Source organism: Halictus rubicundus, chromosome 17 (genome assembly GCF_050948215.1).
Source record: "Halictus rubicundus isolate RS-2024b chromosome 17, iyHalRubi1_principal, whole genome shotgun sequence".
Classification (NCBI taxonomy): domain Eukaryota; kingdom Metazoa; phylum Arthropoda; class Insecta; order Hymenoptera; family Halictidae; genus Halictus; species Halictus rubicundus.
The window spans coordinates 6,756,375-6,772,283 of NC_135165.1; the positions used below are offsets into that span (position 1 = coordinate 6,756,375).

Below are 15,909 nucleotides of genomic sequence, written 5' to 3' on the forward strand. Positions count from 1 at the left end.
TTGATGTTGAAGCAACATTAAATAATTAAATTATATATATATAGTTAACATACTTTCTTCGATTCGTAAATCAAAATTACAAGACACGGTTCGCACTCTGCCCTTGAACCGCAAAAAGTACACGTCGAACAGGTATCTCCGACTGTTTCCAGTACCGTTTTCAGTAGATGAAGGAAGCTGCAACCAGGAGGAGGTACCACGTAATAATAATTAGGACTAAAATGAGTACTTATGCCTTGGAAAACATTAGTTTTTGTGGTCATCAGAATCAATTGAAATCCAAAAACTTCATCAAGCATCCCATTAAGACGAAAATGCAGTAAAAACCGCATTAAACTTACCGGAAGCCTGTCGTTCTAATGATTCTAGTATATCTAGCAGAAACCTAATGATTTCCTTTGACGTAATATGTAGTTACAGAAGAAATTGTTAGACTGTATTACCGAAGATAATTGCGTTAGCGCACGAACGAAATTGCTAGTGTTGTTGAGCCTTCTGCGAACAAGTTTTAAACGAAAGCTCGTAGATGAACGTAAAAAGACGACGCGTTCTCGCTCCTCAGGTTTTCATGAAGTGTGCGCAGAATTTCCGGTTAGGAAATGGAATTTCTGTTTGGTATTTTGACGAAGGATTCGAAGGGTTAACATCACAGATTTATGCTATTGTTGAGCAGTTATGGAGGTGCGCGTGCTGGACACCAGGAACATCGGCGACAAATTGGAAGTGTTCCCGACGGGGGCAGCCCAGCAGAGGTGGACAGCGTCGAACGATCGAGTGGAGCTGACCAGGGACGCTGTGCTGGCGTACAGCAAGAACGGCATTGTCCGGTTAGTCTTCATGGCCTTTGACAGACTCGAGGAGATCCTGCAGCCGCAAGCCGAGGTATCGTCGTTGGTGATGGACGAGGACCAGCAACCGCTGCCGAAAAGGAACACGACCACGGTTCTCAACAGCAAAGTTATCTCCGCGGCTTTGGGCAAAGGGCGGCACGGGGAGCTCAACGAGCCTGTTAAGGTCTATTTCAAGCATTTGCTCATTAAGAACCACACCAATGAGGTGACCTGCGTCTTCTGGGACTACATTCTCAGGTAATTCCCGAGTTATCAAGATCCCCCGGGGAACTATTCCCGAGCCATTCGCCGGCTATTGCGAACCCTCTCGAACGGACTTCCGTTTGACGATCGTCTATACTGAATTGCTCATGGTTTTCCAGCGCTTGGTCCAAGGTGGGTTGCCAAATACATAAGACCAACACGACGCACACGGTCTGCGAGTGCAACCACCTGACGAACTTCGCCGTTCTCATGGACGTCCACGCGATAAGTCTCGACATCGAGAATCAGGTCGCCTTACAGATCATCACGTACATCGGCTGCATCATTTCTGCCGTCTGCCTGGTCCTCGCCATCCTGACTTTCCAATTATTTCGCGGACTGAAGGTAACCGTCACCGAGACCCCGTTAAACCATTATCGTGCTAAATTGGTGTTCAAATAACTCCGAGGGCAAACGGTTTTCGATCAAACAAACTATCGTTAAACTTCATCTTTATGTCCTCTTCGCAGTCCGACCGAACGACCATCCACAAGAACCTCTGCGTGTGCCTGCTGATCGCGGAAATTTTATTCGTTTGCGGAATCGGCCAAACGAATCAGAGAATTGTCTGCGGTATCGTCGCCGGACTGCTGCACTTCTTCTTCTTGTGCGCGTTCGCCTGGATGTTCCTCGAAGGTACTATACGATCCACTGGATCTCCGAACCTGCCTAGACTCAGAGGCAAATCATTTTCTCGGCGATCGGGGGAGAGGCGAATGATTGACACGTATCCCACTTTCTCTAGGATTCCAATTATACGTGATGCTGATCGAGGTGTTCGAGGCGGAAAAATCGAGACTCCGATGGTACTATCTGGTTGCCTACGGTGCTCCGTTGCTCGTCGTGGCTATTTCTTGTATAATCGATCCTCTCAGCTACGGGACCGATAAACACTGCTGGCTGCGAGCGGATAACTACTTCATCTTCAGCTTCGTTGGGCCTGTGATAATCGTTATATTGGTAAGTCTCTCCGCGAGCAATTATCCGAGCTGCTTTCACTGCGCAACGTGTCTTTAAATATATTGCTCGAAATAAATCCGACTTCCCTACGAGGATTATAAATAGTCGGGATTGGTTATCGGTGTCATGCTCGATTTAAACGTCGTTCAAACATGTTCAAACATTCGCAATGTTGCCAAAGAATCGTACAACTTTTGCGGTTGAAACGTAGAAGATTCGTTCAAGGCTTCTTCGACATTAGCCTTCAGCAGTAGTGTGATGTAAATTTTGAGTCATACATTTGACGGTTGTTTTACTCAAGTATTGTTTCATTCTGCCGATAGAGGTCGGCTTAACATTTTATTGTTCTACCATCCCTGTTTCGTTCTTGACAAAAAACTATGGTGAGGGAACAACGTCGGTTTCTGACATCTAAAGCTGTGCAACTCGGTTTCAAATTGAACTTTATTGATCAAAGTGAAAACCAATAAGCAAGTAGAACACCTAGAGAAAAATGTAAAGCGGAGCTCACCCTTTAAAATGATTTATGACTCTTATGAATGTCGACTTGTACAAAAACCGACATTATGTCCTGACAAATTTCTTGAAAAATGACGGTGGTAGAAAATCATTGATCGTCGGGCATTTAATGTCGCGAATGACATCGATTAGCGACAGAGACGAGCACGTGGCGCACCCGATTATTCCGAGCAATATGACGTCGCGTTACAGCTGGAAGCAGCCGGCTCGTTAGCGGCTGGAATAGTTGTTAATATTCCGACGTTGTCTTATCAGGCGAACTTGGTATTCCTGTCGATGGCGATTTACATGATGTGCCGGCACGCGAACACGACGGTTGCGATGAAGAGCAAGGAGCACTCCCGACTGGCCAGTGCAAGGTAAGCCGAACGACACCGAGCGGCTCGTCGCAAATCCGTAACAGCGAATCCGTATATGTATATACATATAATATATATTATATATATATATATATATATCTCCATATAAAGTGATCGATCAGAGTCCGTCCGTAAACACGTTCGAGATATGATATCCTCTCGTCGAGTAGATAAACGAAGTGTTTGTTTGGTGCTTTCGGTTCACGTTCGCAAGCTTTACTTGCTTAAAGAGATCTTCCCCGAAAAGTGGATCTTACTGTCACGCATCATTTTGGCGGCCATGCTGAGTTTTTTCGTTTCGTTTTTTGTCTCTGTTGAGTACCTGTGTTGGAATGACCGCAAATTTCGTTCGTTCGACACACCACTTGTATTTTGCTGTTGAATCTCTTAGGTTATTTTACTCGCGATACGTATGCACGCACCCACCCACGTGTGTGTATGTGTGCGCGTGCGTGCGTGCATATATATCGATGATTTTCGACGACACCCGTTGACCCGCGATCAATCGATCAACACGTCGCGACAAAACGAACAAGCAAACGTTGATTCGCACACTCGGGGCGAACAGAGAACTACGTCGAATCGAGGAGATACAGTAATTACGACACGGTATTAACTTGGTCAATCTCCCGTATTGAAAATATCGGTGATGGTAGTTCAATTTTCCTGCACGCTCGACTCGAATTATTAACGAGGCTGCTTCTCGTCCCACACATTATCGACGCGCGTTTGCGATTAAATTCCTGTCGAGACGGCGATGCATCGGATGTATACTTTACGCAGTCGGTAGTAACACGAATCGAGCGTTGCACCATAGAGAACAGATAAGTCTCATTTGTTTCTAAGAGAAAAGAAAAGAGAAAAAGAAAAAAAAAAGTTATAAGAAAAATAATCAATTAATTAATGGTGCCGGAACAATCACCTAACGTTGCTGTCTTGTTTCATTTTTGTATTAAATCTTCTACCCACTTCTGTCTACACTGTTCTACATTCTTCTGCATGGCGTGGTTGGTTGGTAGTGGAAAGGAAGAGAATGCTCTTCCCAACAAATTGCAAGCGCACTTGTAAGATATTTACCATTATTTATTATTACTCACCTCTCATTCATCATTAATCGTCATTAACATTTAACACACCATACACTACTTACACGCGTATGCGCGCGAATTTTCTCATACTTTTTTTTTTCTTTTGTTCGTATGCAAACAAACATCAACCCACCCACACAATGCACACACACACGTACACGTACACCTACACCTACACCTACACACGCGTACACGCACTCGTATTATGCCCATTGTCACTGTGTATCTATTTTTGTTTCTTTGTGTTTCGTCATTCGAGCTAACGATCGTTTTCTCGATTTGTACACTGTGAATGTAGAATGTAGATAGTAGCCAGTCTCGTCGTGACGAACACACGCAGAATCGTTCAACGATTACCGGATCGATCGTGCTACTCACTGGAATCGCAATTATCGTTTCCCACCTGTGCACCGTCCACCCCCGCGGTGTGTGCGTGTGTGTGCGTATGAGAACGTGCCTGAGCCGAGTAACATTGCAATTACCGTTGCTTTGCTGGGTGCGGAGGTGTCTTCGTGGTAACGCTTGACGGAGAGGACACACACCGGCGCCGGGCCGGGTCCGATCGATAGATTATTCGCTCGCTCCTTGGTTACGCGTCACGCCGTTTGCCTTTCCTCTGAGTACACACGACGATTCGATCGCATGCCGTAATTTATCCTTAGTTTCGGGTGTAACACGCCTGATTTCAGAGAGTAGTTTAGAGTACGCGAGTCTAGTAACCGTAAGAACACCCTCGCCGCCTCTACCCCCATTGTCCCGGCCGCCGTGGCTCCTAGATCCGCGATCGTTTACGAAAGATCCAACGGGCTAAAACATAAAGAACGAAAGAGAAAGCGAGGAAAAAAAAATACACGCTCCCGAGAAGAAACCGGGGATAAGAGAAGGGAACGCGTGTGTGCGATGCTTACAGGACTCCGACCGCTTCCAGTGTCATACACCATGCGAGACATTAACGATGCTAATGCCTCGGTTCGAAAAACGTGTACCCGACAACACCGTCGCACGTGTAAAAAACGAGCGACATTAGTACGCGTTAGCGTCTCGCGGCTCGCTCGAAGCGTTGCGTGCACTTCGGTGCATAACACTCGTTCTGATAATCTTCCGTGTTCTCGCCGCTCCATTTCGATAAGGAACGTGACAAATGTAGCATTGGAATTATTAGAATTAAAGTCACACCGTCATCGATCATTCGGCACGTTAGCCCCGGCCGACGCCACGTGACTCGCGAATTCCATTCCTGCGCCCCTCACACCCCCATTTTTCGTTCAACTCGACCGCCCCTCGCGGAAAATGCTCGATCGAAGCCGCGAAAGTCAAAAAGAATACCGTTTCTACTTTTAAATTAAGAAATTAACGTCTATTAAATTCACCCATTATTGATGCTAAAACATTAGAACTCGAATTTCTTGATTTTCCTTTACTCTTGTCTGACGATCTTTTGCTTTCGCGATTGACCTTGATACGAACAATTATGTGGTTGGTGAAATAATTTGATCGGTTAGTTTTCGCCAGGGGCGGCATCTCATCGATCCACGGAGTTTCACGATTCATTCACCACGCTCCTTTAAGCATCGCCGCGAGAACGACACCGCGCGGGAGCATGATTTCAGTGTGACTAATTGATGTTTATTCTCGAACCAGGGCATGGCTGAGAGGCGCGATCGTCCTTGTCTTTCTGCTGGGACTCACCTGGACGTTCGGGCTGCTCTTCTTGAACCAAGCGACCGTCGTGATGGCGTACATCTTCAGCATATTGAATACTCTGCAGGGGCTGTTTATCTTTGTGTTCCATTGCGTTCAGAACGAGAAGGTAAGGGAATACGTCGGGGTCAAAACGTCTGCCTTACTTTAAATCGAGACCGCGGAATCATCATCACTCTCTCATCACGTCCCGCGCGTCTGCATTCGGGTCGAGCAAACCGTGCAATCTCATTCTCTTCAGAGTACTGTGAACAGTTGTTGTTGTTACACGCAAAAACACACACCGAAGATATTAATAATACATACTCTCGCATGTAAATCCCGCGGATAATCCTTGTACTATGTTCTCCGTGAAAAAACAAAAAGAAAAAGTTCGAGTCAGGCTACGGAAGCATGTAGACGATAACGACCCGGTGAACAACAACAGTCGAAAGCTTTTTATATAAAAGATTGTAAAACTGTTTCTATCGTAAGCATTGTGGTACGTTACTAATTCACGCGGCAAGCATCTTGTAACATAAGAATTCGATGCACTGTGTATCAACAAAAAAAAAAAAAGAAAAACAAAAACAAAAGCGGATTCTTCATATTACTTATAAGTAGCAGATAATTCATAGGGCAAGAAGATCACTCGAGCAGGGGATCATATGTTACCATCTCGTATGACCGATGTCTCGCTGACGAAAAACCGAATACCTGATGACAACAGAATGATGTCTCGAATAAAGTGCTGTGGCAATCCAACATATCACCCACAATTTATTCGAACGAAATCATCCGTGATCCTACACACGACTTTCATTTGCAGTTCGTCGGCTCTGTTCCGTTGCCTTTTATCATTTCACAATGACCGTTTTTATCGTTTTTGGTTGCCACCGCCACGTATGCACCGCTCTTTTCCTGATTTCTCTGTAAACTCCGCACAGACGCTTCATACGAACCGGGATGTTCTTTCTTTAACGTTCTCGAAACAGCGTATCTTTTCGTTTATGATTTCTCATCAGACTCGGAGATAAACGAAGAAGAAAAAAAAAGAGAAAAAAAAAAAAAGAAATCAGAGTACAGTTCGTCGCACTTGCCTTGGTTCTTTGCGCACCGTTAAATAGTTTCGTTCGGGGGGTGGGTCTGCTTCGCAATTGCAGGTGAGAAAGGAGTACAGGAAGTTCGTGCGCCGGCATTCGTGGCTGCCGAAGTGCCTGAGGTGCTCGAAGACGGTCACCGGAAGCTCCGGCGGCTCTTCAGGGACCAGCGGCGGCGCGGGAGGGGCGAACGGCGGCAAGGACTTCGTCTCGCACAACACCTCGTCGAACCCTTCAGCACCGACGACCGACAGCTCCGGATTGTCGCCGCACACCGCCTCCAATGTGGGTACAACACCGACCACGTCACCGCCGAACAATCACAACAACCTGACCACCGCCTGTAACAATACGAATCTTTCGATAAACGTGAACCTGAACAATTTGTCGCTGAGGTCGCCGGTCGGGGCACACCAGATGCACATGATGGCACCTAGCAACCACAATAGGCATCCCGCCCAGCAAGGTATCCGATAGCCGCTTCTACACCAAACCGAGAAACGAGTTTCTTCTTTGAACTGTCCGTCGACAGCGCACAGTCTTCTTCTTCCACGCGCGTACATGGGGACGAATTATATACACTGAGACAAAAATTACTGAATTACCGAAATAGGTCTCCCTCGCTCTCTCTCTCTCTCTCTCTCTCTCTCTCTCTCTCTCACACACACACACGCACATACACCTATGGCTGGCCTAGCTCTCCTCCTCTCGCAATAGCTCTCTGCGTATTAATCTTTTCTCCCTCCACCAGAACCTCTCGTTCTCTACTATCGCTTCTTTTCTGCCGGTAACGCAACTATGATTAATGGTACTGGAATTAATAACGCACGCCCTTTCCCGCCGCTCTGTCTCGCTGGTTCCGAGAACCCGGACCTGTCTCTCGAGTTGATAATCTCGCCGGGTTAGGTTCTTGCCACCTTTATCGGACAGAATTCCTGCCGTGTTTTCTTATTCTCGGCGCGATCACCGTCCTCGAGATCCAGAGGATCACGGTCTGGTCACTTCCTCTTTCTCTCCGGCCTGACGTAACAGCATTCGAATTCGACTCCCGTCTATCCGCTGTCTTTCGAACCCGCGGCGATTCGCAACAATCGTCGCCCTTTGAAATAGCTCTGTACACGGGCGAATGAGTTTTCCGAATCCGAAAGGAATCCACCGTGGAAACCGCAGCGGGGGTTCCGTGAACGCCACACCCCCTCCCCCCGCTCGTCTAGTTAACCGTTCTAACCACCCTCTTCTTTTCGCCGGTGTATGCTAATTCGAGTGCGTCGCCCTCCGCGTCGTCTTTCGCGCGGGCCTGCTCTCCTTTCATCTTCCTGTTCTTCGTCTTTCTTGTTAATGTGTTACCCCAAGTCTGTTGCAGGATAAATTGCGAAGTGCGGGTGTCTTCGACCCTTCTAGTCGGGAGGGAGGTTCGTTTCTCGAATCGCCGTGCGTAACGCTCGAAAAAGTGGCGCGTGCCAGAAACACTTTTTTAACGTCACCGGGAATCGCTTCGCCGCCTCGAAGCGCGCTGCCTCTGGAGCGGGACGAGCTAAAAAGGCATTTAACGAACCGTTCCACTCTTTCGACCCTGTACGCGCGTTCGCTGCGAAGAGAATTTAAAAAGACGTAGAGAGCGAGACAGACAGAGAGGGAGAGCCTGGGTAATATAGGGGAGCGAGAGAGAGAGAGAGAGAGAGAGAGGGGGAGAAAGAGAGAAAGAGAGAGAACGGCCGTCTGCTGTACGGAGTTGGACGAGCGGAAACGGGGGAAAAAAGAGAGGAGAAATTATCGAACGTGCTCGTACCGCGGTTTTGTATATATGATAAAACATCGATGCAACTGTTGCAGATGAAACGATAAGTACGCACCGCGTGCGCGCCGCGTTGTGTTTCCCCGTGAAAATTTATTGCCAATTGTTGGCCCGACTCTATCGGATTTAGAGATTACTAGACTCCAGGCCGCGCGTTCACTGGAAATGACGAATCACGGCGAATGACAATTATATAGTTCGGTCATCCCTCCTGCAAATTCAGCGCGTCGCTAAACTCGCAGATTTTGTTCGTCCGATCCGCAAAATCATTCGAAAATTCCGTTCTCTCTCCGTGTCTCTCTGTTCTCTGTTTTTTTTTTTTTGGAGAATCGTTTAAAGAGAACACGTCGTTTTCCGATGACGGTAACGAAACGATTCGTCGTGGTAAGCATTCGGTGCAACGAGCATCGGACGAATTCTAGCAAGCACGTTCTCTCGCTCGACTCTGCACACCTGTACACACGCGAACGTACTATTTGCAAGACCTCCTACTAACAAATGGTGATTTTCGTGCTTCTTATCTGGCTCTGGGTTTGGTGTAACGCGGTTGCTGGCTACTTTGTACCCTCTTCCCCCCTTCCCTACGAAATACTTTGATATTCCGGTGTCCGTGGCGGGCTGCGCGCGCCCCTCCGCGCTCGCCATTTATTTCAGATGTTCCGGATCGTTAACGAACCGCTTCTCTACGCCGTGGCACACGCACGAGAGACGTAACGAATCTGTAACATCGGTGATTTACAATCGGCTACGCAGCTGCGCCTCTGCCCGCGACACTTTCACCCTTTCCGTACGCCGGATGCACTTGCGAGCTACGATCGCAACACGATTTTCCATGAAACCGGCCACTACTCTCCAAATCTGCAGAAAAGTATTCGCCGACGAGGAAGCGCAAGTTCAACTTACATTTTTTCCATATTTTGTTTCATGCGTTCGCCATTCTTGCTCAAACTTGGGAAAATCGGATTGTACATATATCGTCACTCTTTTAGTCCAGAAATCGTTAGAACACACAAAACGATCATTCTCATAGATTATTCTTGCCCAAGACGGAACGAGTAGTCGCTCTAATGAAGGGACTATGTTAATTACGTGTGTTCAGGTGCAAATTATTCCGAGAAAAGGTGAAGACAGTAAATCTTTTAGATTTGGAGAGTAAACATTGATGTGGCTGGTTCGTGCACGCGATCTTTCGCCTGTAATACTAATCGAATAAGCGAGCAAATATTTGAAGAATATTTTGCTGAAAGAACAAGGTTCGAGGAAGATGTAGTGGTACAAATTCTACACGAAAAGCTAACAGTAGAAAACAGAGGATAATACGTACGAAGTAGAAGCGATGTGCAACGATCAGACGGCCTATTCTACTGTCGCGAGTTATTACTCGTTTTCGATTCAGTTTCCCATGTAGAATGCTACACGGTGAACAACCAGTTACACTCTACATAAATTTCGGGAAATTTCATGAATTAGTACGTTTTCTGGATTTGTAAGCCGATCTCTTTCGCGGTTCATAAACATTCGCAACAGATCTGCGGATCCACGAGTCTCGCGAAATTGCCCGCAGTTAACATTCCATATGGATCAGTTTTCGACAGTTCCGCCGTCAAGTTTTTCCTGTGTCCGCGGTATCCGTCGCGCATCGAGCAAGAAAAACGGTTTAATGAAACGGCAGGCTGAGCCCACTGCGAGACCTAAACAGGAGAGTTCCTACATTCCAACCGACAACATCTGCTCCGGCGAGTTGGTCGTGGCTTCCTCGCAAACCTGTTCGTCGCTTATCGAGTCCTTTTTACTCGCGGCACCGATGCGCGGAGCCGACTGGCAACGCAATTACCCGGCGAATAAATTTCAACGAATTTCCATGCGCCGCTGAACAGAGCGCATACGTTCCGAAAGATTCGTAATGTACGGGGCGAGAATGATGTTCCTCCCGACACGGTACGCGGGCAGAATTCGATGGAAGTTCGCATAACGCGAGAATCGTTTCCGTCAAACTCGCGAATAGCAACGCCTTCTAGAGTTCTGCCCGCGTGACGATACTTTTAAGCCGCGCGCACAGCCGAGCAGTCGTTCCGTCGTTGCTCTTTACAGGTGTGCAAGAACCCGAAAATCTCGGGACGGTTCTCGAAAATTTCTGGATTCTCGAACATATTCGGAAATCCCGACATTTTCGAGGACTCCACGACCGACCCGACCATCGGGTTCTCGCACGGCTCTATCGCTTTTCCATCGAACGGTTCGACTCGGCTCGCAACCCGAAAAATGCAGAGCGTCCCCCGGACCACTCACCTGTACAAGACCGGTTACTTAGCCGCGAGAAGGCAGCGGAAAAATGTAGAGGCGAGAAAAATCCGCGCGGACCAATCCGTCACGTCTCTCTCTCACACCTCCTCTGCAGCTGACACATACACGTGCGCGCACGCACGCACGCACGGCTCCACGATCACTTTTGCTCCACACCGTATATACTGTATACTCGCACGCACACCCACACGCGTACACACATGTCTCTCCTTTTTTCTCCGCCCAACCCCCGCCCCCCCCTCGAACTTTTTTCCGAACTCTCTACCCCTCTCGCATCGTACGTTCCGCTAATTAACACCTGGCGCGTTTTCGCGCGGCGGGAGGCGCGAAAGATAGGGTAACACGGATCGCCGAAGCCTCTAACGATCTAGCCGGTCCTCCGAGGACCCGCTACTTTCCATCGATCGTTTGTGCTCGCGCGTTAAAGTCCCCGGGGATTCTACGGGGTGTCCGGCGCAAATGTGCACGGTACATCATTCGAGGGAGAGTTTCTTTTAATTAAACGACCTTTGTAAATACGAGCTCCTTGTACAGTCATCTTCGGGAGACGCTGTCGGGTTTCGATTTTTAATTGGCATTGGGCATTTTTGTTTTCATTCAGTAGCATTAACCTATTAACGCTTTACCTGTCGGTGAGAACTTCGTAGCTTCTGGAAGTTATAATTCGTTGCTAAGGGTTTTTCGTCAATTTTTCAACAGCAATAACGTAATGTAATTGGTTCTTTTCCATTTGGATCTAGTACAGTGAAATGTAGCACATGAGAAATCATATTGACAGGTTTTCTGTAGATACGACGTTAATTTTAGCCAAGAAAGTAACTATTAATGCAACTTCTTTCGTATTGAAGATGTTGGATACTTCAAAATATTCCGGTTCTAATCACGAGAAAAATTTGACTAACATGAAAATTCAAATAGACTTGTGTTATTAAATAGATTTTGAGCTGTTTGCGGTGTAAAGATTAGGGGAAAAAATGAAAGGATCCCACGCGAAACGGTTGTACTCGAATTCCCTCATTTCTTTATGCAACTCTATTGTACATTCGAAACCATTCAAAATCAACTGCATCTTTGATAACGCATGAAACGCAGTAATCAAAAACGAAAGTTGGCTCTCGTACCTTCGCCAGACACCCTGTACAAATAAAGAAAGCGAAGGAAACAAACCGGTAACGACGACGTCGCTCGGGTATTAATTTTATTTAGGTGCCACGCTTCCACGACGATGATCAGCATTATGGTATTTCCCGTGAAAACGGTCAACCCAGTCTCGACAGGGTTCTGTGTCGGCAAACGAGCAGCCGGCTGTCAGGCTTGGGCAAATTTCATTTCAAACCGAAACTGAAAACTGTAACAAATAACACATCCGAGTTATTAAACTTTGCAAATTCACGTACAGATAAAGTTCGTGTCGGAAACTGTTAAAGCCATTAGTTATGCACACAATTTCTCGGCCACAAAGCGCAAGATAGACTAAGGATCTGTTTCGTTTGCAAAATACTTCGGCAGAACTCCGAGCGAAATATGTCGGCAAATTATTGAAATAATTGCTTGGCAAATATTTTATTCGAGTGATGCCCACGTCTGGCCGAGCCTCGTTAAAAGCGAGATCAGAAGAAAACAAAGTTTACTCGTTCCCTCGCGCTCCGTGTCGCAACACACCTTGCCCGACCGTCTCATTACTCGGACAAGCGGCAAGAAAAATGGCTAATCACAGACTGCAGGCCATTTCCGGATCAGCGGGACGTCGCGGAACGTCTCATTTTATAATCAGATCGTATCAATCGTAACGAGAATCCCGAGGGGCCGGGGACGAGTGCTCTCGAGCTCGACGCGCCGCTCTGTGATGACGCTCATTAAACTTTATGTATTTTAATAATCGGCTGCCAGGAAATCCCGCGTTGCGCGTCCGTCTGGATGGGGAAAAAGGACTTCGACTGGTACGAAGAAATCGCGGCCGACGACCGGAAGTCCCGATCGTGGACCTCGCGTGACTCGTCTACGTTCTCGTAGACGAGAGAACGGTCGCTCTCGATCTCTCTCGGTTCGTCGACGGTGTGCGTGTTGACGTCGCGTATCTCAGCTCCGTTCCGTCGTAGATTCGGCGAACTCGTGCGCGAGTTAAATCCGCTACGTTTCCGGCGAGCATCGCGGCTCCGCGAGATACCGTCAGGATTTGCCAGTCCCGTATCTGACGCTTCCGAAAGGGCCTGAAACTTCCTCCGGCCGAGAAACTGTGTCGCACGAAATTCAAATGTTTCCTTCCGCAGGTTCAGTTTCGACGAAAAACGTGTTTAAAGATGGGGCAAGGTGTTTTGCCGGTTTCGAGAGATCCGAGCAACCCTTTGTTTACTGGTCGACAGCCCCGGCAAGTTTCGATGGACCGAATTACCGTGATTTAAGGGCTCAGACAACTCCGGTAAACAGTCGCTTGATCCGCCGTTCTAATTACGTAGTGGAACTGATTTATTTCTGTGACGCAAACTTCGCTAACCCGACACACAAACCCCGCCGCAGCTTCGTCACTCGCTTCAGCGCCTTTAATACTGAAAATCATCGGACACATCCTCGCGAGTGGCGATCCATCGAGATAACAGAGAACTGTCGTATCTGCTATTCGAATACGCAATTAACTGCTTTGATGTAATCAATCCACGTCTGAATTATTCCGTCCGTTTCGCTGTAATTTAACGAAGCCTTTCATTATTGTATCGTTTCCCGTAACCGAAATTACGTTCTTCTCGTTCAGAAAAGTCAGGGTTTAAAGGGTCAATTGTCAGTTTTGTTCGAATTACTGTTCGTTTTAACGAAGTGTTTCCCAACTTATATTCTTAACACTTTACCGACTGTATGTCTATTAGCGAGCTTCCGAAGCAGTGTGTTATATTAACTTTCGGTCGGCTGTACTTGGGTCCATTTTGTCTCGGAGTTACAAAATTCTATCTAAATTCTAATTTTTTAGAAGCCATACGAAATCGTCGATCCCAACAATGTAGGTTAAAAAATTGATGTGTAATGATTTCAATGGAATCAACCACGGCTGCCATGGAATCCTCCAAAGTGTCCGTCTCGCGAGGGTAAAAAAGATGCTTCGAAATCATTTATCACTAGGAGCACCGAGCAATCGAACTGATGAGATTTCATTCTATCGTGTTGCATTTATTTAGACCTCGATAATCTGTCTGCAAATATGACCTAAACTACTGAATGAATTCCTATGGAGGTATTCCTACAACTTTATGCATTTATTACAACAATGAGGTGGTGCAATTTAAAAAAGTGGATGAATTAAAAGAATTTAACAACGTCGATATATTACTTTGAATTTGTTAGGGTCGTTCGAAAGAAAAAGAGGAATTGTAACGTGTCTTCTGTTTGTTGCAATTGATGTGGACAATTTTTATTTTGCATACAGATCCGCAGTTTATCTGTTGACTCTTCTAGTACCTCTAGTGCTGAATAATAACCCCAGAATGAAAGATCTGAGTAGATTCGACTCGATTTAAGTTGCTGTTGAAGGATTTGCTAAAATAAACGACTAGCTGTGAGTTATGCTATGTTCGCACTGAAACAAGCAACTTTTTGTTGCCTGTTTTTGCCTTGTTCTTCCATGGCTCTTCTTCTCAGTAAGAAAAGAAGAAGGCGACAAGAAGCGACAAAAAGTTGCAGGATGTTTCTTCAGTGTGGACATAGCTTTGCAGATTTGTAAAAACTGATCGTCGGTAGGTAAAGTGTTAATTGTGGGATAATTTCTGGTGAAATTGGAATGCAGACGTGGATCTGGAGTTTCTCGGTGCGCTCGCGCGGACGTAGCTCGATCGACACGTACACACCGATTCGCTCTCCCCATTCCTCTTCCACACGACGAGTCAGTAAACGAAGGGTTAAGAGGGAACGGCGAATGGTTCGATTTTTACAGTACTTGGCGTCCGGTCGAAGCTGGGCGATAGTCGATAGGCAACCGGCAGTTACAGTGCCAGGTGAATCCTCTCCAACAGAGGCTCACATCGTGGCCACCCTGCCGTACGCCCGTCACGCCTTCTTACCCTCAGCTCCCAATATCCCCAAATCTGCCACCGCCACTTGGGGCCACCTTAACAAAAACCTCATGTGGAAGGTAACTAACTCACCGCAGCTAACGCTCGCCTCACACACGCTCGCCAGTGTCGTTTTGTCACGATCGAAACTTTCCTTTTGTTTTCTACTCTGCTCTCTTCATTGTAACTCTGTTCTCTGACTACGCTCACCACACGTTTTGTTTTTGTTTTTTTTTTTTTGTTTTTCTCTCTCTCTGTTTTCCGTTCACTGCATGGTGTGCCGTTTTGTTCGTTTACCGTTCTCGTTCACTCGTTCACGTACTTTGTACCCAGCACCTATAGAAACACAATTTGCACACTTAGAGAGAAAACACCTCGACGATTCCGCTAGAGCCCAACCGCTTCGGGAAAGCATGGAGGTGTGGGGAAAACTGTTCCCAAAGAGAAAATACGTTCGTCCAATTCCCCGTCTCTCGTTCGTTCGCCGCGAACGTCTCTTCGAACTTCATCTGTCGAAGAGTATGAAAACTACTCTGACCCGCCAGCGTGTCCGTGTCGATCATTCTCATCGATGAAATTCGAGAAGGACGTTCGACCGGCCGCGATGCTAGACTCTCCAGCCGCGAACACACAACAAGTACAATGAACAAGTGTTTTCTTTGCCATCGACCGCGTAGTTCTGTGTGTGTGTGTGTGTGTTTCGTTTACGTTCAGTAGAGGAAGAATGGATCCGTGTCGGGTGACATGTCGACGATCCGAGTATTTGTACATATCATACAGCACGTACGGAATTTTCTCACTCATCCCTTCCGCCATGCATGCGAGCTCGTAGATCGGCACGGAACGAGCTCCCGGGTGTTATCCTCTCGGGGACTCGCACCACTGTTCGAACACGACCGATGCCGCGGAAACGGGGCCTTGCGTTTCGAAGCTTCCCCCGGGATGCTGGAATCGCAAGGATCAGCGTGTTCAC

General features: G+C 47.0%; 1 protein-coding gene across 7 annotated transcripts in view; it reads left to right on the plus strand.

Annotated features, from left to right (window-relative positions):
• LOC143362660 (latrophilin Cirl) overlaps positions 1-15,909 on the plus strand; it is a 546,952-nt gene that overhangs the window by 522,833 nt on the left and 8,210 nt on the right. For 3 of the 7 annotated variants that reach the window (XM_076803017.1, XM_076803016.1, XM_076803015.1), the window contains 9 exons: positions 674-1,088; positions 1,214-1,439; positions 1,565-1,730; positions 1,840-2,054; positions 2,829-2,932; positions 3,952-3,996; positions 5,662-5,830; positions 6,864-7,085; positions 14,819-15,016. In XM_076803017.1, coding sequence (XP_076659132.1) covers positions 674-1,088; positions 1,214-1,439; positions 1,565-1,730; positions 1,840-2,054; positions 2,829-2,932; positions 3,952-3,996; positions 5,662-5,830; positions 6,864-7,085; positions 14,819-15,016 — 1,760 coding nt within the window. Of the gene's footprint in view, positions 1-673; positions 1,089-1,213; positions 1,440-1,564; positions 1,731-1,839; positions 2,055-2,828; positions 2,933-3,951; positions 3,997-5,661; positions 5,831-6,863; positions 7,267-14,818; positions 15,017-15,909 lie in introns of all 7 variants that reach the window. The other 4 variants (XM_076803018.1, XM_076803021.1, XM_076803020.1 and 1 more) reach the window with 3 other exon arrangements.